General features: G+C 40.3%; 1 protein-coding gene across 6 annotated transcripts in view; it reads left to right on the top strand.

Annotated features, from left to right (window-relative positions):
• Positions 1–28: 28 nt before the first annotated feature.
• The window catches only part of PHTF2 (putative homeodomain transcription factor 2), a 111,855-nt gene continuing 89,214 nt past the window's right edge, over positions 29–22,669 (top strand). For 4 of the 6 annotated variants that reach the window (XM_059712743.1, XM_059712744.1, XM_059712745.1 and 1 more), the window contains exons 1-2: positions 29–168; positions 21,543–21,622. In XM_059712743.1, the coding sequence (XP_059568726.1) occupies positions 21,578–21,622 (45 nt within the window). In that variant the 5' untranslated portion in view covers positions 29–168; positions 21,543–21,577. Of the gene's footprint in view, positions 169–21,542; positions 21,623–22,669 lie in introns of those variants that run through there. The other 2 variants (XM_059712747.1, XM_059712746.1) reach the window with 2 other exon arrangements.

Here is a 22,669-nt window from a genome sequence, read left to right as displayed (position 1 = left end):
CCGGCGCAAAATCCTGCGGGGAAAGGGGGTGGGGCGACGGCTGTGGAGGCAGCGCGCCCGCCGGCAGCCTCGCTGTGAGTCCCAGGTCTCTCGCGGCGGTGGCGGTGCTCGCCTCGGAGTCTCCCAGCACCCCAGCTGCCTCCTAGCGGCGTGGCGCCCGCTCCTAAGGTGAGATCCGGCATCACCTTCGCGTTTGGGCTGGCACCGTGTGTAGGTCGTTGGGTGCTGACAGAATCCCGAGGATGGAGCAGAAGCGGCGAGGCGAGCCGCGGGCGGGATGGAGGTGGGGGCTCCCGGGTCAACGCATCGCCCTCTCCCGCCGGTGACTTCCCCAGCGGCCGCCGGCACCTGCGCGCCGGGGTCCGCTGCGGCCTCGTGCCATCTTTTGGCGAGTGGTGGAGGCGCAGCCGCCCTCCTCCCGAGCCATCGCCGTCTTTGATCCTCGATGGGGCCGAAGCCCCGCGCCGCCTTCCCTCCCTCCCTCCCTCCCTCCCGCGGCCTCTCTCCTGTGATTCCTTCCACTTGCGCGGCGCTGGGGCTGCGTCGGGTCCTGGAGGGCGTGCAGGGGCACCGGGTGGCGGAGCCCGGGCGGGCCGGGAGCGGCCGGAGAGCGGGCTCGGGAGGAGGGGGCGCCTCTGCGCGCGCGGGGAGCGGGCTGCGGGAGGGTCGCTGCCCGGCACCCGCTGAGCAGGCAGCAGTTTGCTTTTCTGGCTCCGGCGCTCACGACCGAGCGGGTGCTGAAGTCCTTCGCCCTGAAGGCATGTTTCCTGCCTGGAAACGGTTCCGCGGTCCGTTCGTCTCCTTCTCATCTGCCTGATGCTGGCAGGCAGTGTTCTGCTATTGTCTGGTCAGGTCGTGGCTTTTCCCACCCAGAACCGCCTGTGTAATTTCGGGGTTCATTCTGCCACTGACCTATCACCCATTTTATTTTTAGCCTGGCAAGAAAAAAAAAAAAAGGAACTGCTTTATATCAACATATACTGAGTAGGGAAGTACAGAATGTGGAACAATTTATTAATCTAAGTGTCTGCGTAGCAAGAAGTAATTTTTAAATTCATTGTGAATGTATTAAATATTTTGTAATTTACACTTGATCCTTTTGTTAATGGTGGTATATCCTGCTTACTTTGGGGGGGGGGGTACTTGTGATACTTTGATTTTATAGTTTTTGCTTAGCTTTAGCCCACTAGACATCTTAAGATTCCCCCCCCCCCCCCCGATACTTTAACTATAGCCTTAGTATTTACTCTTGCTGTTAGGGATTATGTATTTTTAAAAAATTTGTTTTCTTTCAAACTGGACTTTCTCATAACATTTTTTAAGTTGGAAGGGGGAATTCTGAGAATTTGGAAACTATGTACTTTAGCCTAGAGAGCCTTAAAATAGCATAACCGTTTGAAACGCTAACTTTTTGGAGTAAGGGTTGCTAAGAGAAGGAAATGGGTATCCACTGTTAGTTGTAGTGGCTCAGTGTCTACTCTAGACTCTAGATTCGGAAGGAATGTGAGTTTTGGGGAGAATGAGCCATGCCTGAGGCCAAACACAAGCTGCTTACAGGGAAATTTCTTGCCGGGGAAATAGCCTGCCTCCCAAACAGGTTAGTTGTCAGCATGCCTCGGAGAGTATTAAGATAGGTGTTCGTAAGGTAGGAGGTCTCTGTGTTCTCATTGTCACCACTTTCTGCGAGGGCTTAGAAATGTGGTAAGCAAACGAACTATCGTGTACAATGGCAGCACTCCTGCCCAGTCAAGCCTCCACGAGCAAGCTAGAGTCCAAACACACTGGACAGAGTCCTAAAAATCAAGTAGATGGCCTAAGCAGTTTTAAAACCATGAACCTTTTTGGCTAATCCATTTCATGCAAAAGTGCAAAGAAGTTGGGATAAAAACTTTACTAGACTGAGGCTAATAAAATTCAGGGTGGCATGCCAAAAAAATGAGGATCAAAAAATAGTTGGATTGCTTATATGTTATGTCATTTAATCCTTATAATCCTATGTTGTAAGTTCTGTATCACTCCCCTTTTACAAATGAATTGGACCAAAACTTAGATTAACTTACTTGTTCAAGACTTCTCAGCTAACACGTTGGTGGCGGTGAGTCACTCCCAGCAGTCTGCTTACCAAGCCTCGGTGGTGGTGAGGCTTTCTCACCGCAGTAAAGTGGCTTCTTAGAGACGTGGTGGAAGGAGACCAGTGGTGGATAATGCTGCAGACCATACACTGAATAAGAGTATGGTAGATACTCATTAATACTTTAAGATCGTTGTAGGATAGGCACTGTTGGGTGTTGCTGGGGCTATAATGATGGAGTCACCTTCCCTGTCTTTGAGGAACTTTGTGTAGTGGGAGAGATAGGTATTTGAACAAAAAACGACGATATACACTGTAAGAGTGCTGTCAAGCCTGGTTTCGTGGAAAGAGAATGCAGTTAAAGTTGAGACAGTTCAGCAGTTGAATTCCTATTTGGCTTTGTGACGCTAAACATGATACCAGACCTTTTTTAGCTTCAGTTTCCTTATCTGTTAAGTGAAGATGATAATATTTCAGAGGGGAGTATTAAGCATTAAACAAAATATGTAAGGTACTGGCACATTAGTAAGCCCTGAATAAAGAACAATGAACAAATAATTTTAAGAGACCGAGTAGAAGAGGTGTTGAGGTTTAGCAGGGGCTGTCACTGGAGCCTTAAAGGGTGCGTGGTAGTTTCCACTGCTGGGGAAGGAGGGCATTTGACACAGATAGAACTGAACAGGAATATGGATTGTTGACAGAATGGCAAGTAATTGTGGCTTTGTATAAAAACTATCTGTGGCCCTGGCTGGGTTGCTCAGTGGTTCAGTGCACCAAAAAGTTGTGGGTTTGATCCTAGGGGTCGGGGCATATATGGGAGGCAACCGATAGATGTTTCTCATGTCCATGTTGTTGTTTTTTTCTCTCAAATTTTTATTTTTTAAATATATTAAAGTGGATTTTTAGGGAGAGAGAACATCAATAGGAAAGTGAAACATCCATTGGCTGCCTCCTGCCACACCCCTTACCAGGGATCCAATCTGAAACCCGGGCATGTGCCCTGACTGAAAATCAAACCAGCAATCTTTCCGTGCAGGAATATCGCCCAACCGAGCCACGCTGGCCAGGGCTAATTTTTATTTTTTCATTTGCACCCGAGGATATGCTTTTTCATTGAATTTCTTTAGAGAGAGGGGAAGGGAGAGAGAGGAACATCGATCAGTTGCCTCCCATACATGCCCCGACTGGAGATCAAACCTATAACCTAGGGATGTGCCCTGACCAGGAACTGAACCCACAACCTTTTGGTGCATTCCAACCAACTGAGTCACCTGGTCAGTTGGATATTCAGTTTTCCCAGCACCACTAGTTGATAAGACTGTCCCTTCCCAATTGAGTGGTTTTGGCATTCTCCCCTCTTTCTTAAATCAATAAAACCATATCTTCAGGTGAGGAATTAAAAAAACACAAAACTATTTGTGAAGGCCTAATTTAAATTGTAATTGTATATAAATGTGGCTGGGAAAAGTGATTACTGTTGTGCCCAGATTTCTAAGTTCCCAAGACCCCCAGGGAGCCAGTCAGTCTGATGCAAAAGCAAAGAGTCATTTATTTCAAACCTAGGTTTGGCTCCCCTGCCACACTCACCGATGCAACGGTAAGCTCCAGTGGCTGAGAGAGAGCGAGGCCTGATGGGACAGGGGGTTTTAAAGGGGGGTGGAGTGAGGGCAGGAGAGGGGACTGTGGGCCCCGCCGATTGGCCAGGCGCGAGTTGGTACAGGATGTGGTCACAGTGATGGCGTGCACTTCCCTTGATCATCATTGGTCAATCCAGAGAAATCCTGGGTGTGGCTAGCAGCGGCTTCTTCCCGTGAGGAAGCACATGGCACCGTCCCAAAATGGAGGACCCAAGGCAAGATGGAGGGCGCAGTCCCTGCCCGGCTCCTGCTGCTGCCGCTCAAACTCGCCACAAGGCAGGATGGCCCCCCCGCACAGCACCCGCAGCTGGCCTGCGGGCAGACTGGGACTCCAGCGCGTCTGGGAGGCACAGGCCCAGCAAACGGGGTGTGGCCGGTGGAGCGGCCCAGCTCTGGAGGAGCGGCATCCGCTCGGAGCAGGCCCGGCCCATCGGGCCGGTGCACTGCAGCATGGCGGCCTCCCCGGGCTAGGGCACGCGCCCCACTCCACTGCCGCCGCTGCTGCACTGGGCCCGGTCCGGGGGGCAGCGGGCGGGTGGCAGCCCGTGCCGGGCTCCCGCCGTGGGCCGGGGAGCCAATGCCCTCCCCCCATGGGGCCCGGCGGCCAGCCCACGCAGGCCCCGGCCCCCCCGACCGGGCCCCGAGGGCCGCACGGACCCCCGGCCCCCAGCGGGGGCAAGCGGGGAGCCGACCACGGGGGAAGGGAGGAAAGAGCGAGGCGGTGAGGCCTTCCGCTCCTATGACCTCCCCCGTGGTCGGTCGCCGCCCGGCCTCACCCCTCGGCCCGCCGCCAGCCACCACGCAGCCGGTCCGGACACTCGGATCCGCTCCGGGGAGGCCAGGCCCTACGGCGGGCGAGGAGGGATTCCAGAGCCGGGCGGCCAGACTCCTCCCCCCGCACCGCCCGGAGAGGCGGGTGGTGCGCCTTTCATTTACTACCCAATTTTGCTAATTGGAATTGCATACATAGGTACTAAAATTATAGGAAAACCTCAACAGATTGTGCAGTGTTATATTTTTATTTAATATTTACCTTTAATATTTCTTTTCCCCAGTGTCAATTAAATCATCCATTTCCTTTTTTTCTTAATTTATTGATTTGAGAGAAAGAGGGAGATCAATTTGTTCCACTTATTTATGCATTCATTGGTTGATTCTTGTATGTGTCCTAACTCGGGATCAAACCCACAGCCTTGGTGTATCAGGACGATGCTCTAACCACCTGAGCTATCCGGGCAAGGAAAACTTCATTTTCAAACCTGTCCATCTAAGCAACTATTTCATTATCTTATTGTGATATTTCATTCTAAGCTGTTAAAGAAGACTAATACCACTGGAGGCATTTGCACTTAATTTGTGGAATGTATTTTGGGATTATTTTAAATAGAAGAAGAATCTTAAAATGACTGTTGCCTTCCTTTAACAAACCCTTTACCTAGGCTGTAGCCACATAGAATCAGTGTTGCAAAGTACCCTTTGCATATATGTTGACTGTCTTTTCCAAATCCAAACTTGAGATGTGACAGTAGGACAGTGTTTTAAATTGGGACTGTCCTTGAAAATGCAAGAAAATGTCTCATGCTTCAGGATAGCGCAGAACCATAAATACATTCACATTTATAAAGGTGATTCATTTGTTGACCAGAATCATGACTTAAATTGAAAATGTTAAATAACATTTAGGAAAGCTGCATTTTTAGTCCAAATTGTTAGTCTCATACAAATTGCTAAAATGACACAAAAGATATAGGTGAGTTTTCAGATGAGAAAAACCAACTGCTTCCTAGAACAGGTAGTTTTAGAGCAGTAGGAAGGAAAATATACTGGACCTTATTTTGAATAGTGAACAGAAACTGGGACAGGAAATGGCTGTGGCTGAACCACTAACTGATAATAATCACAACATGATTAATTTTGACATTTAATGAGAGGAAGTAAAAGGGAAAAGTGCACTATATGCAGCTTTCCAGTTTCAGAAACAGTACAGGAAAGGAGCTGTTAAAAGTATATCTACAGCCCTAGCTGGTTTGGCTCAGTGGATAGATAGAGCGTTGTCCTGTGAGCTCAAGGGTCCCGGGTTTGATTCTGGTCAAGGGCACATTCTCATGTTGCAAGTTCGATCCCCAGTGGAGGGCATGCAGGAGGCAGCCGATCAATGATTCTCATCATTGATGTTTCTATCTCTCTCTCCCTCTCTCTCCCTTCCTCTCTGAAATCAATAATAAATAAACAAATAAACAAATAAATAAATATGTGAAAAGTATATCTACAGAAATTTTGAAGATCCTGGTTCATGGGCCAATGCTCAACTTCTGAGCTACACTGGCTGGACAGGTCTTTAATCCATTTTGAGTTATTTGTATATGGTATAAAAGAAAAGGATGCACCATTATTCTTTTGCATGTGGATATCCAATTTTCCCAGCACCACTAGTTGATGAGACTGTCCTTTCCCAATTGAGTGGTTTTGGCATTCTTGTCAAAGATCATTTGACCGTAAGGGTTTATTTCTGGTCTCTATTTTATTTTATCAATGTATTTGCCTTTATGCTAGTAGTACACTATTTTGATTACTATAGCTTTATAATATGTTTTGAAATCAGAAAATGTGAGTCCTCCAACTTTGTTCTTTTTCAAAATTATTTTGGCTGTTTGGGGTCCCTTAAGATTCCATATAAGTTTTAGGATAGGTTTTTTTATTTCTGCAAAAAAAAAAAAAAAATGCCATTGGAATTTTAATGGGGATTGCATTGAATCTCTTTAGGTACTATGCACACTAAATAATATTAATGTAGTAATAATATAATATAAAAATCGTGAACATAAGCTTTCTTTTCATTTATTTTGTCTCCTTAATTTCTTTCAGTAATGTTTTGTATGTAACAGATGTTTTTATGTCCTTGCTTACTAATCCTAACACCTTTGTCATTTCTGAATTCAGTTCAAATAACTGATTTTTCTCCATATGAATCATATTTTCCTGTTTGTTTGTGGTGTGTTTTTTTTGCATGCCTACTGATTTTTGTTTGGATATCAGACATTGTGAATTTTGTTGTTTGGAGCTGGCTTTTCTTTGTATTCTTTTAAATGTTTGAGCTTTGTTCTGGGACATAGTTGAGTTACTTAGAAACAATTTAACCCTCCCCAGTTTGCTTTTGAAGTTTTGTTAGGTGAGACCTAACAAATCAGTATAAGGCTAATTTGGTTTTACTACTGGGGCAGTACCACTCAGAGTATTTTAGCTACTGCCCATTATTATAGGATTTCTCTACTCTGGCTGTGAACTCTTACCATTTCTCTGTGAACTTTGGTTAATTGTCCTACCTGCTTTTTTCTGGTGGTTCTATTCCTGGCTGAGCGGGTTTTCCTACATACGCATGCTGATCAATACTCAGATGAAGACTTAGGGGTTCCTCTGCAGAGCTCCAGACTCTCTTTATGCTACTTTCTCTTCTCTGGTACTTTGCCCTAGGAACTTTGGCTGCCTTAGTTTCCCTGAACAATCAAATTTGTCTTCTCAGCTTGGGCTTCTCAAGCAGACTCTGATTTTCCCGTCCTAGCACTGCATCATGGAAACGGTACATGCAGTACTCTTGGGAAGTCACAGGGCACACTTTTTTTGTTTCCTCTTTCAGAGATTACTGCTTTGCATTGCCTGTTGCCAGATGTCTTAAAACATTTCACAGATTTTGTCCATTATTTTTGTTTCTAAGGTGGGAGGATTAAAGGGGTCCCTGATACTTTATCATGGCTAGTAGTGGAAGATCTTGTATATTAAGTTTTAAAATGATAAATAGAAAACACATAAAGTAGTATTTTAATGTATTTTTAAATACCAAGCTTTAAAAAAAATCATCAATGATGAGAGAGAATCATTGATCAGCTGCCTCCTGGGGATTGAGTCTGCAATCTGGACATGTTCCCTGACTGGAAATTAAACCGTGACCTCCTGGTTCATAGGTAGACGTTCAACCACTGAGCCATGCCATCTGGGCAAATACCAAGCTTTTAGAATGTATACCTTTGGCCCTAGCTGGCTCAGTGGATAGAGCATCGGCCTGTAAACTAAAGGGTCCTAGGTTTGATTCCAGTCAAGGGCACATTCCCTGGTTGCAGGCTTGATCCCCAGTAGGGAGTATGCAGGAGCAGCCAATCAATGATTCTCATTGATGTTTCAATCTCTCTCTCCCTCTCCCTTCCTCTCTGAAATCAATAAAAATATATTTTTAAAAAAAGGAATGTATGCCATTGCATAGCCATAACCAAAATATTCTGTATAGTTTGATTGGATGAATGTGATTGTTTGTCTTCCTGGACATTCCTGTTTCCTTTGAAACAAATGTAGGAATGTATGAGGTGTTAAAAGGTAAGCAACTAATTGCATTGTCTTCTTTTTTTTTATTGATTTCAGAGAGAAAGGGAGAGGGAGAGAGAGAGAGAGAAACATCAATGATGAGAGAGAATCATTGATTGGCTGCCTCCTGGATGCCCCCACTGGGGATTGAACCTGCAGCCCAGCCATGAGCCCTTGACCAGAATCGAACCTGGGACTAAAGTCCACAGGCCAATGCTCTATCCATTAAGCCAAACTGGCTAGGGCACATTTTCTTCTTTCATAAACAAACTAGAAGCCCGGTGCACAAAACTCGTGCACTCGGGGGGGGCGGGGAGGGCTCCTCAGCCCAGCCTGCACCCTCTTACAGGAGGGAGTCCTCAGGGGATGTCTAACTGATGGCTTAGGCCCACTTCCTGCAGGGAGCAGGCCTAAGCCGCAGTCTGCCCTCCCTCTGCGGGAGGTGACCCTGGCAGGCTGATCAGGGGATTTCGAGCGGCCAGCCCTGCCCCGAATAGCCCCGCCGTGGTCGCCGGTGGCCTCCCTCTGCAGGAGGCAACCGGGCGGGTGATCAGGGGATGGCACCAGCTCTCATCGCCCCGCCACTGGTCGCCACCCCCTCCTCCCCCCATCCACCTCATCACCGTCCCTTTCCTCTGCCTGCTGGCATGCGCCTTGGCTGGCCTGGTGCCGCCACCTGCTTGCCAACCCCGCCCTCCCGCCTAATGGTCATTCTGCTGTTTGGTCGATTTGCATATTATGCTTTTATTATATAGGACTTTCATCAACAGAAAGAGTGAGTTTGAAAAATATGACTAGATTATTACTTGAGGAAATTAATGAGAAGTGTTTATTTCTCGAGAGTGTTATAATTCGTTTTTTATTATCATGGGAAAATATTGCATCAGTGACTAAAAATACTGCTGTGATCCACTTAGGAACACTAAACAGCACTTCAGCACTATTCTTGGGCAGTATTTTAAACAGAAAGTGAACAAAAACAAAAATAGCATCACTAAGCAGACCACAAAAAGAACACTTGTTTACAGTTTGAGAATTGTTTTAAAAAGACAGTGCATCACCTTGTTGATCCTTAGCTGGAAACATGCACATTAGGCAACTCGAATTTTTTGGTACTCTGTGCATGTCTGCAAATAATCAGGAAAGTACTGTGAGTATTTATTTCAAGCTTACAAGTAAAGATTTGCTAGTAGCAAATTTACCAATAACAGAGTCTGCAAATAATGAAAGTGGACTCTTTTAGGTAAGAGGTCCAATATGTTAAATGAATATTTTGGAATATATTCAGATAATTGAATCATATTTATAAATATTAGGATTCCATTTTACTGAAGCTATAACTATTTGGAAATTGAAGGCTAAAACTTGTTTCACATTGTAATCTTTAGCAAAGTTCTACAGATACATGGTTATTTGGGTTTTTTTAGATATATTTTTATTGATTTCAGAGGAAGGGAGAGGGAGAGACAGAAACATCAATGATGAGAGAGAATCATTGATTGGCTGCCACCTGCATGCCCCCCATTGGGGATCGAGCTTGCAACCCTGCATGTGCCCTTGACTGGAATCGAACCCAGGACCCTTCAGCCCCTAGGCCAATGCTCCATCCACTGAGCCAAACCAGCTAGGGCTACAGATACATGTTTTAAGAGTACAATTCTGGTACCAATTCCAACCATTGGTACCAAAACCAAGCAAGTCTCCAACACTAGCTGGGTGTCCTGTACAATTCAACTCTCTTCTGACATATCACATCCCACAGGTTAAGGGCTTAGTCCCATAAGATTGCCCCTTACCCCCATCGAATGCCAATTCTGTAGATTAGAGATTCCCACAACCCCCTCCTTTGGTTCCATTAAAATCTAGAGCAGCTCACAGAACTCAGAGAAACATTTTACTTATTAGATTACCAGTTTATTACAAAAGGATACAACTCAGGAACTGTCAGATGGGAAGAGATACATAGGGCAAGCTATGTGGGAAGGGTGGAGCTTCCATGCTACTATCTTGGAATCATGCCCCAACGCAGAAAGTCTCCAGACCTTGTCCTTTTGGGTTTTTATGTATGCCTTTGCTGTAGTTTCAATTGCACTTTGTAAAGGAGTGAAGTTAGATGACTGTGTCTTAGTCTAACTTTTTTTTTTCCTGGTAGTTTGAAATATTTAAATCATAAATTAGTCTTTAAGTAATTAAATAATTTGAACACCATTGCTTGGATGTTCTCACAATTTAATTTCCTGTAATAATATGGGCTTAGACAAATCCAAAGTAACTTGTCAAATAGGTTAGGACAGGGAGAAAGTTATTTCCAGTAGATGAAATATCACCAGGACTAGAGAGCAAGCATGAGAGTATATGGTATATTTAGGATTATTGGATATGTAAGTGAATGGCAGATTGGAGAGGGTAAGTATGAGGTCATGTGTGGAAGGCAGAGCTGATGGGCACTACTGATTGTAAAAGTAAGCTATGGTCAGTTTGTAAAAGAAGGGTTTTTGTATACTGTGCTGATTAAACCCTTTTCTTAGGCAGTGGGAAATAAGAGATTTTTGAGGAGAGAAACACGACGAAGTCAGTATTTTAGGAAGGTAAATGGTGAAAGCAAAGAAATGATTAGAGACTAAGAGTAGTCCTGGTAATGGATGATATGGTCTTGTACCAAATCTGTGGTGGTGGTTTTTGGTAGTATGACAAATAGATTATATTAATTTATTCCTTTGTATTTGCGAATGGTTCCTCTTTGCCAGGTGTAGAATTGGTGGTGGCGGGAAAGGGAAAGAGATAAGATGGATTCTAGGATTCATAACTTGAGTAGCAAATTGAGTAATTAGTAAAAGAGTAGTTTTGAGGAGGGAAAATGAATCTAATTTTATTTTTTCTTGAAGATATTTATAACAGTTTCACAGAAAAGCTTTATCTGTGGCACTGTATATTCTGTTTAGTATCTTGAATTTTTGAAAAGAATTGAAACTGGCTGTCTCCCATCTGTTAGAAATAATAAGTAAAAGTGCAACTCTTGGTACTTAAAAGAATGCATTTGCTACTTATAAAATAATGGCAAAAAACATAAATGTAGGGATTTATAAATGAAAATAAAGTAGGATCACAGAATTTTCCTTCACTAAAACCATCTGAAAGAAGGAAAAGTAGGTGGCAGAAGAGAGAGCAAAAATGGAATAGAAGTGGACAAAAAAGGAATATGTACAAACTGTATGCCAAATACTTCAAAAAGTGGAGGCCAAGGAAAGAATGAGTAGATACAGGGTATACATGACAAGGCTTGTCATTCTAGCCCCACATCTCAGAAGCCAGATTAAGGAAAGATTAGACCTAAAAACATTAAGCTCTCCCTTCTCTCATTTCCAGGTTATAGAAAAAGATTAAAATCAGTATTCAGTTCTCATACTGATGCATGTGTGTGTGTATGTGAGTGTGTGTGCACATTTATGTACAGAAATAAAAATGGCCCCAGCTAATGTGAGAAGGGTGTTGAGGTTGTCAGGAAGAACATTTGGATATCAGAGTAAGTAGGAGCTCAGTTTAGCACTTCTCATGTTAAACTTGATCAAACCTTTAAAAAAAAAAAAAAAGTCATGGCAACTTTTACAAATATGCTACAGGAAAAAAAATGACAAAGTGACCATGAAAAGACTATCCCCTGGAATAGAGACTCCAACAAATGGAACAGAAATAGTATTCAGAAATATAGTACAGACAGTACTAAACTTACATATAGTAAGTTTCTGAAATAAAAAGGTACATTTGCTGGTTGAAAGTCACTAAATACCAGGGAGGGAAAACTGTGAAATGATTAAAATGGACTATATTCTAGTAGTTACTAATTTAAAAACTAAGGAGAGAATTCTTTTGGCACCCTGGCCAAAAAGAGAACCTGACCTTTGGCGGGATAAAGAGAGGGGTGGTAATCTTGCCAGCTGCAAACTTCTTATTGTGGTCCATTCCAGAAGATAGTAGAACAATGCTTACAAAGTTTTGATGGGAAAAAAGTATTATGCGTGGAGGATGTTAGTGTAAGAATGTCCAGACCTATAAAAAATTTATAAACATTATTTGAGCTAAACTGAGGACATGCCAGGAAGCAAGATCTCAAAGGACTGGAAAATGCTCCAGAGAATGCAGTTTGTAGTTCTATTTATGCATTTGGAATCAGGAGAGATTAAGGAAGGTAACATGAAATCCCTTGGTGTTAGATTAAAGAGGCAGGAGAAGGCAAGGTAGGGAAGTCTCTATGACTGGATAAAAACTAAAATGAAGAGATACATCTTTTACATTGGGGGTTACAAGATATTTAACATTTACAGTAAATAGGGATGGTGGCAACAAGATCATGTGTTCCCACGAGAGTGGTTATGACTCACCTCTAAAGGGGTAGGGAAAAGAACTTACTCTTACATTTCAAAGGTGTGTTATATAACATCCATAAGAACAATGGACTTGCTTAAGGCAAAGATTGAGCTTTCACTAAGAAAATTATAGGCCTACTACATGACTGCCCACCGTGACCTGCCCAGTTAGGAATTTATGATCAGATCATTCTTGGAGCTTACTTTTGGGTTACTGAGCTTGTCAGGCCTGACATGTAGCCCCTGAACTTGTCAGATTTACTACATAGCTCTTTTCACAGGGAGGAAGGAACTTTCCTCTACCTTCAAGATTCTTTCAGGAGCTAATAAATAAACCTGAGACAGATTAACAAGAGAAAATGACCAAATTTAATTACATGCATGTGTATGGGGACCCGGGATACATGAGGGAGTCAGAGACCCCACATACATGAGAGATTCAAAGACAGAAAGGGAAAAATGTGGTATATATGACATTCTGAGCTAAGGATCACCTTGGGACTTCAGAGGAGAAGAAGGTCATTGCAGGAAGGTGAGAAGAACAGTTGCTCAGTAATTAAAGGTTTGCCCTGCCATATAAATAGGTCATAGTCTTCTAGGTAGTTGAGAGGCAAAGGTGTTTCTCTTGAGCTTACAGGGTCATTGTTGCCTTTAGCTCAAAACAGTCTGCATACCATAGAGGCACATTTTGGAGGGATCACTCGTTCTGAACTCCTACATATACCCATCAGTCTCCGTTAGATTTGGTTTGGCTGTTAATAATAGTGACTAAAAGTAGAAAGATTTATAGTCTTTGATATGAGAAGTAATGAGGTAGGCAGGCCAGAACTGGCATGGTGAATTCACCTGGCTTCTGGTCTCAATGTCACTGTCCATGGTGGCTACTGAGCTTCAACCATTAAAATAGCATTCCAGGGAGCAGAAAATGGGAAGGTTGGGAAGAACAAAAGGGATTTCTCCAACTGAATCAGATTTCCTAAAAGGGCCTAACTAGAAGTTCCATCTAATGCTTGTTTGTGTCTGGACCAGAATATAGTCACAGCCACTCTTAGATGCAAGAAAGGATAGGAAAAATCTTTCTTTTGGGCAAACATTTTTGCAAAAGGAAGAGGACGATAGAATAAGGGTAGTCAAATAACAATCTATGGTAATTTTTTTACACATGTCATCTCAATCAACCTCTTCTCATTCCACTCTGACTTCCTTCTCTATTCCATTGAAATTATTCCTGCCAGAGTAATTTCTAAACCTTTATTTTGTTAAATCCAATAATCTTTTAGCAGCTTAATTAATCTTTTGTGAAAGATTCTTCTCTCTTGGATTCTGTGACATTACATCACCATTCTTTCTACTTCTTTTCTGTTCTTGGCCTTTCTTACTCCACTTCCTCTGAAAAGTAGTAGACTTGGGGCTGGACCTTTTTTTCTTTAATTATACTCTTCTTAAGTCAGTCACATTTTATTGAAATGATCTGTGAAAGTCACACATCTTAAATAAATATTCAGTTGTGACAAATGCATATACATACATAACCATCTTTATCTTTATTTTCAGCTTCAGACACATGTATATAAATACCTGTTTGACTTCTTTATTTTTATGTTTAGTAGGTATGCTCAACGGGCATAAGACTTTCTTAACTAGCCTTACCACTTCCACTCTGAACTCTTTGGTCCAGTCTGTTCCCTGCACAGCTGTCAGAGTGGTTTTTGCAAATTAGATCATCACTGTTTTACTGGAATCAATTTAGTGAGTTCCTATCTTTATGATAAGATTGTTTGCTATGTCTCATAAGGGACTTCTTTGACCATCCTTTCCAAAAGTCCCTATCCCACCCAATCACATCTCTCTGTTTATTTCCTTCATGGTACTGAAAATTATCTTACTTGATATTCATTTTCTATATTCTTTCTTACAATGTAAGTTTCATCAGGGTAGGGACTTTGTTTCTTGTTTATTGTTGTATCTTTGGTGCCTAGAACAATATGATATTAGTAAGTGTTCATAAATAAATTTTTTTTCGTAAATATTTTTATTAAGTGATCAGCTACTGGATGAATAAAGGCCACATATGACAAACCCACTACCAACGTCATACTCGATGGGCAAAAACTAAAAGCGTTATAGCACTTCCTGCTATCCTTAGAATCATATTTATATTCTACCCTTGAGACCTGTTTTTAGACCCTGTAAAGACTTCTCATCCTGTTCTGTGTTCCCATTACACTTATATCGGGAACAAAATAGGGATGTCCACTTTCACCACTCTTATTCAACATAGTACTGGAAGTTTTAGTCACAGCACTCAGACAAGAAGAAGAAATAAAAGGCATCCAAATTGGAAAGGAAGAAGTAGAACTGTCATTATTTGCAGATGACATGATGCTTTATATAGAGAACCCTAAAGATTCCAGCATAAAAGTACTAGAAGTGATAAATGAATTGACTAAAGTAGCAGGATATAAAATAAGTATCCAGAATTCAGTTGCAGTTTTATACATCAATAATGAACTATCAGAAAGGGAAACTAAGAAAACAATCCCATTCACAATTGCTTAAAAAACACACACAAACCCCCCACCCCCAAAACTTAGGCATAAATTTAACCAAAGATGTAAAGATCTGTACACAGAAAATTATAAGATACTGAGAAAGATAGTGAAGAAGATACAAATAGCTGTGTACATAGATAGGAAGACTTAACATAATTAAAATGTCCATACTACCCAAAGCTATCTATAAATTAATGCAGTTGCTATCAAGATACCAATAGCGTATTTCAAAAAACTAGAACAGATATTCCAAAAATTTATATGGAACCACAAAACAGCCCAAATAGCCACAGCAATATTGAGAAAAAACCAAGTTGGAGGAATCACACTACCTGATATCAAACTATACTACAGGGCCATAGTAATCAAAACAGCGTAGTGCTGGATTAAAAACAGACATAGATCAATGGAACAAAATAGAGAGCCTAGAAATAAACCCATGTCTTTATGGTCAATTAATATTTGATCAAGGGGATAAAAATATACAATAGGGTAAATGGTGTTGGGAAAATTGGACAGGTATGTGCAAAAAAAATGAAGCTAGACCACCTTATACATAAACAAGAATAAACTCAAAATGGATTAAAGACTTAAATGTTAAATTCAAAACCATAGACATCCTAGAAGAAAACATAGGCAGTAAAATCTAGGATATTTCTCGTAGCAATATACTTTCTGATATATCTCTTCAGACAAGGGAAACAAAATTAAAAATAAATGGGACTACATCAAACTAAAACGTTTCTGAACAGCAAAGGAAACTATCAACAAAATAAAAACCCATTGAATGGGAGAACATTTGCCAGTGATACATCTGATAAGGGGTTAATATCCAGAATTTATAAAAAATTTATAAAATTCAACACCAAAAATCAAACACTCCAATTAAAAAACGGGCAATGGACCTGAATAGACACTTCTCCAAAAAGGACATACAGATGGCCAACAGACATATGAAAAGATGCTCAACGTCACTAATCATCAAAGAAATGCAAATTAAAACCACAATGAGATAGCACCGCACACCTGTCAGAATGGCCGTCATCTTTAAATCAACAAACAAGAAGTGTTGACAAGAATGTGGAAAAAAAGGGTATTCTAGTGCACGCTAGAATACCCTTTTGGTGTGAATACAGATTGGTGCAGCCACTGTAGAAAGCAGTATGGAGTTACCTCAAATTAAAAATGGGACTGTCTTATGACCCAGTGATTCCACTTCTGGTAATATATCTTAAGAAACCCAAAACACTAATTCAAAAGAATGTATGCACCCTAGCCAAGATTTGGAAGCAGCCCAAGTGTTCATCAGTAAATGAGTGGATAAAAAAGTGATACATTTATTTACATAATGGGATACTACTCAGCTGTAAAAACTAAGGAAATCTTACCCTTTGTGACAGCATGGATGGATCTGGAGAGCACTATTCTAAGTGAAATAAGCCAATCAGAGAAAGACAAGTACCATATGATTTGACTCATTATGTGGAATCTAATGAACAAAATCAACTAACAAAATAGAAACAGACTCATAGAGAACAGACTGACAGCTGCCAGAGGGAGAGGGGTTGCATGGTTGCGGAAAAGATGAAGGAATTAAGCAAAAAAATAAAATAAAAAACAAAAAACTCAGACATAGACAACAGTGTGGTGATTATCAGAGGGAAAGGGAGGTATGGGAGGTAGAAGAGAGTATAGTGGGATAAATGATGATGGAAGGAGACTTGACTTGGGGTGGTGAACACCCAATACAATATACAGATGATGTATTATAGAATGGTACAGCTGAAACCTATATAATTTTATTAACCAATATCACCTGAATAAATTTAATAAAATAAAAGGAAAAAAACCCCACATAATCATAATCACTTTCAAACAAAATCAGAGAGAGAGAGAAATAACTTAGAGTAACTGTCTAAAGTAAGATTGAAATGTTATATCTGCAGTTAACCCTGTGGTTTTATAATTGAGTTATTTTTATATCTTAATATCCAGCCGTCTCTCAGATTAGTTGATTGAAAAAGATTAAGATTCTCTTTTCAAGATACTCTGTAAACTTTCTATGCTGTTTTTTTTTCTGTAAATTAACTTTAATGGCATAATTTAGCATTAAAAGTTATATAACATGAACTAACATAATTGAGACTTTAAACTGGTATTCCTGGATTGTCAGGATCAAAGAAGTTGGAGAAACTTTAGAAATAATCTTTATTCATAAAATTATTTAATTTATTACTTTTTTTTATACTCATTGAAATTTGTGTCTTTGAGTATACTTTGTCTGATTCAGAAATCTATCCCAGTATGCTGTAAAACCTGTTTTAAAAATAGGTATGAGCCACTTGGTGTCACAGAAGTCTTGTTGACACAATGCAAAAATTATCAAATGAGTTTGCAGAGCAAACTTTACCATTACTAAAGAAAGGTGTTTTTCTTTTTTAAAAACAAAATTGACTGAATTTTTATTTCTGTAAATCCAAATAAACATAATTGAAACATTTCAAAATTTTGTATATCCAGTATACTATTATAGTTGAATTAAAAAAATTATTCTGAGTGTAGCTTACTGTAAACTAAAGTATATAAATTATCTTTCATGTCATTTATTAAATGAAGCAGGCAACGTTTTCCACACTCTTATTGAAGCTTTTAAGAAATTGTTAGTATTTATATGTCACCATTTAAGTATTCCCTGAATATATTAAAATATTTTGTACATTTAATAGATTGGGTTAATAAAATGTCCTTTCACATTTTACATATAAGATGCATGTTATTTACACTTCTGAGGTATTAGGAGAGAGGATCTTTATTTTGGTATGTAATCTGGAATAATCCTAAAAATTGGGTAAAGTGAAAGGGGGTGTAGAGTGATAAGTTGATATTCCCATACTTTTTGTACGGCTTTTTGTAGTTTGCTTTTGGCGACCTGGTGGCCAGGAGTGGTAAGAGAGGGAGAGTTATAACCAGTTTGGGAAACATACATGATAGCCTTAACAAAGACGGGTGGGCAGAAGTAGGTTTACAGTTGGGAGTACACGAAATACAGACTTTATTCTTGTATTATTGTTTATTAATTTGAATTTTCTATATGAACAACTGTAAACCTACTTTTGCCCACCTATATAATGGAGGTGTAATATGTGCTGAAGCAGTGGAGAGAACCTATAGGATGAAATATGGCTAAAGCTAAATGAAACACCCCCAGAAGCCTTCAGGACAGAAAAACGAGAATGGGAGATTAAAGTCAGTAAGAAAAAGCTTCCCCAAAAAGCCTTGGTGAGAGAAATGGAAGTAGCCATACCTGACTGAGAAACTTCAGTGGAGGTGACCTTTGAAATCTAAATAATCCATGTGTATGTAGTTGAGAATTGACATTATGATTTTATGATAATCAGGTAGCTATTTTTATTTTAAAGGTCAACAAAAAATGATTGCATGTATTCCTTCCCTAAACTGTTTGCCATGTTTAAAAAAGGAAATATAAATACTTGCCAGTTCCTGGATTGCATGATTTAAAAAATAAATCATTAATAATAAAAATATTATAAAAATGTGGTAGGCATTTATTGTATGTTATCATATCAGTCACAAAACCCCTGTAAGGATGTTAAACAAAGAGTTTTAACTTCCACGGCTGAAATTCTTTTTAAAAGAAAGTGTTTATTAGGCCATTGGTCGCAAAAAGAAAAAAAAGGGAAGAACACCGGTTTGGGCACGGAGTCTAAACCACCACCAGAATGGCTAGGTAGGAAAGATAAGTCATGTTCAGCATCCTGGAGCTTTGCAAGAGTTTTTAGGCATCAAGTAGGGGGACGAAAGATGTTAGCTGTTTGAAAGGATTTAGCTATATATAGACAAAGAGGATGAGAGAAGTGGGGCTAGTTCTTGGAGAGTTGCAGTAGAGTCTGCAAGCAAGTGTCCTGCCCGCTCCTGTGGATTAGCTGTGAACAGCAGATTGGAAAGTTTGTGCGTGTGTAAATAAAAAACCAGAGGCTCCTGGGGTTCTGTGGTGTCTGGCTCTTCTCCCTTTTGAATAATGGAGGAAATAGCCACATGGAAATTAATCCTAAGTCCCAACTGATAAACAGGAATGAGCAGTCTTTTGTAGAGCTGGTCCACAGCTCTTAACAGGCTAACTTTTCCGTCACTCTCTCTCATTGTTCTGTGTTGGGGAGCACACGAGACTTGGTTGGAAAGTTTATAAGGAGGACGTTCTGGTAAAAGGAAAGTGTGTGGAAGGCCGCCTGCCCCATTTATTGGAATTCCGACCTTAGGGGAGTGTTGAAGGCGGCGCCCCGAATTATTCCTTGACCTTTCCAAACAAGTCTGTGCATATGCAGACCCTGGGGTGTTTACTGGAATCCTTATGCTTAATCTCTGGATGCCCTTGCCTAGAGGACAATGTAAACATGTGTCCTCCCAAGATTACTCACCCTACTGATTGTATCTAAAGATAAAAACTGCAATAAAAGGCTAATGAGCCAGGCAATCTAGGTGTCCTGGCTCCTTTGGCCAGACTGTCCTTTAGCACTCTCCCCCACAGTGAAACTGTGTCAGAGTAAGCTGTTCATCTGTCGTTCAGGGGCTGCTGGTCAACCCTGGCAGTTCTGCAGTTATAAGTTTCTTTTAGAACATCTCAGATTTTTTTTCTTGTCAAGGGATGAATAGGTTACAGTTATTCCTACTGTACTAGTGAAAGAAACTGACCTCCAAGAGATTGACTCCTTCAATCCTGTATAATAAAAGTCTACTATGCAAATCGACCAACCAGCAGAACGACTGGTTGCAATGATGCCCACTGACCACCAGAGGGCAGACGCTCAACACAGGAGCTGCCCCCTGATGGTCAGTGCACTCCCACAGGGGGAGTGCCGCTCAGCTAGAAGCTGGGCTCATGGTTGGTGAGCACAGTGGCAGTGGTAGGAGCCTCTCCCACCTCCGCGGCAGCGCTAGGGATGTCCGACTGCTGGCTTAGGCCTGTTCCCCATGGGCCTGTCAGTCAGACATCCCCCAAGGGCTCCCGGACTGTGAGAGGGCTCCCAGACTGTGAGGGGGACCCCCCCCCCCCCAGTGCACGAATTTCGTGCACCAGGCCTCTAGTATTACATATTAGGTAGAGAAAGACAATATCTGAATCCAGGTCTTTTGACTCTGCTCCTTCTATAACAAATGCCAGAGCATCTGTCAGGAATTTCAAAGCATAGTTTGCTTAAATTGGATCAATTAAAGTTGGAATCAGGTCTGGCTGGTGTGACTCAGTTTGCTGAGCGTCATCTCATGCACCAGGAAAGAGTTGCTAGTTCTATTCCAGCTGAAGGCACATGCCTGGGTTGCAGGCTTAATTCCCAGCAGGGGGTGTGCAGGAAGCAGCCAATGGATGAGATGTTTCTATCTCTTCCTCTTCCTTTCTCTGAAATCAGTAAAAACATTTTTTTAAAAAAGATGGAATCAGTATCTTAGGAAAGGTAATAAAATAATCTGCTCTATAGTACTGTAAAAAAATGTAGGCATTAAGTAAATTCTGCCTTAAATTTTAGAGGTTGATCATCTGAACATTTGAACTTTATGATAATGATTACTACATTTGAATCTTTTAATACACCTAGCAATGATAAATAAACTGGTATTTTGTTGACTGGGCAAATTGTGTAGTGCTAGCAACTGGCTCCAGTTGCAGATCTGCATGTGCTAGGATCAGCTCAGCTGGGTGCTTTACGTCAGGATTTCCTTGCGATCTGGTGGCCTTGAATGATCCTGGTTTGTAATGAGTTCAGGGGCAAGTATCTGTGTTTGAACCTTTTAGGCTTATTCTTATCACCATACCAGAGGTGCCCTCCGTCCAGCCGGGTCTTAAAACTAGAGGAGTATTACTAGGATCAGCCTGGAATTAATTCTCTCTAGGAATTAGTTCTTCTCTGAAAATTGTTTAGCCAAAAAAGATGCTTATGAAATGGTCTGTGGTAAATTTCTAAATATTAGCAAACTGTGATATCTTGGAAGGCCTTCATATTAATTATTCCTATGTAACTTATTCTAATACTGGCTTAGTATTTAATATAAATGTTAGGTTTATTTTAGTTCAATTTTATGTTTACTGGGTATTAGAGAAAATTAAATATGATTATAAATTTTGGTGTCTCTATCAAGCCATGCTTTAGCAACAGTAATTTACATTAGTTCCTAGATAGAAGCTATACCCCAAATCATCTGTTACTGAGTGAATTCCTATGATATGTGAATTTATAAATGAAAAATCTCCAGTATAACCTTAGAAATTCTGAAATTTATTTAAAAAATGATTTTAAAAACCCCACAATATAACTATTTTGTAAGAAAATTCAAGTGTTATAATCACATAGAAAGATCCTTCTTTTATTATGGCAACTGATTTTGTTTACTTAAGAGAACCCGTTGCTAAAATAGTAATGAGGAAGAGTGTAATATAAGTGTAGTCATACACCCTTTGCTGTACAAGTAACCAGAGTACTAGATGTGCATGTTGCTCAGTTTCCTTTTGGAAGGTGGAAGTAAAGTCGTTTGTATGTTTTTCTCTCTTGAACAGCTTAAAATGACGAACGTGTGATTTCAGTGGAATAAATGGCGTCCAAAGTCACTGATGCTATAGTCTGGTATCAAAAAAAAGTAAGTTGGTAATGAAAGCTTTTAATCTTTTAAATGCTTTTATTTTAAAAATGCTTGTGTGTGTGTGTGTGTGAGAGAGAGAGAGAGAGAGAGAGAGAGAGAGAGAGAGAAAGAGAGAGAGCGAGCTATGGATTTATGTCAAATATTACCTAAAGTAATGACAAATAGATTTCAGGACATTTTGAATGGAAAGGGGAATAATATTTTACTTCTGTGCCAGTTTTACTTCTAAATAAATGAGAAGGATGATGCCTAAAAATATTTTTTTCTCCATTTTTAATCCACAATTTCCAAATAGCTAGATTAATTATTTTCAGTTATAATGTCCAGGATTATGAATATAATTAGCATTTTATAAAATCATTAAACTTTTTCTTGTATTTCTTTTAAAAGAAAGCTAGGTTAGCAGAGCTGTTGTAAAATTTTATAACTTTTATATCAAGAGGAACTGCAGTTTTGATCCTTTTCTTATACGTTCACAATTCAGTAGCTGAACCTTTTCAGTAAAATAAACCTTCAGTATTTTCTAAACTGAAACATTAAAATGTTTATTTTGGTATTTTAGGATTATTATTATAACTACTTAACTAGCTGTGTTATCGTACTACACATTTCAAAATACACTTTACTGATGTATTCTTTTATAAAGTTCAAGAGAATAAATGCCTTTTTTTGAAAATAGTATTGTTTATGCCAAAAGAGTGTTGTTTACACTTCCTAAAGTGCATATGGTTACATGCAGTATCTTATATTTTTAGTGTATGTAGTGAATTGTGTTTATTTTCACATTTTAAAACATTTTTGATTCTTATTCTTCAGGTCCCTATTAACAAAATATATATTTAAAGCTTTCCTATGTGTGGGAAGATCAGACAGTTTTAAAATTTAGTTGAATTAGAAATAAGTGGTAATTAGAAAACTTTAGAGATTAGTCAACCCTAAGGATACTGTCTACTTTTTGGATGTCTTATTTCTTTTCTGGGTGGAACATACCACAGATATACACTATCACATTTTTTTATATGAGGTACTAAATTGAAAGTACTA

This window comes from Myotis daubentonii, chromosome 10 (genome assembly GCF_963259705.1).
Source record: "Myotis daubentonii chromosome 10, mMyoDau2.1, whole genome shotgun sequence".
In the NCBI taxonomy this organism is placed as follows: Eukaryota; Metazoa; Chordata; class Mammalia; order Chiroptera; family Vespertilionidae; genus Myotis; species Myotis daubentonii.
The sequence above is the reverse complement of the archived record's forward strand: the minus strand, read 5'-3'. Positions and strand labels throughout refer to the sequence as shown.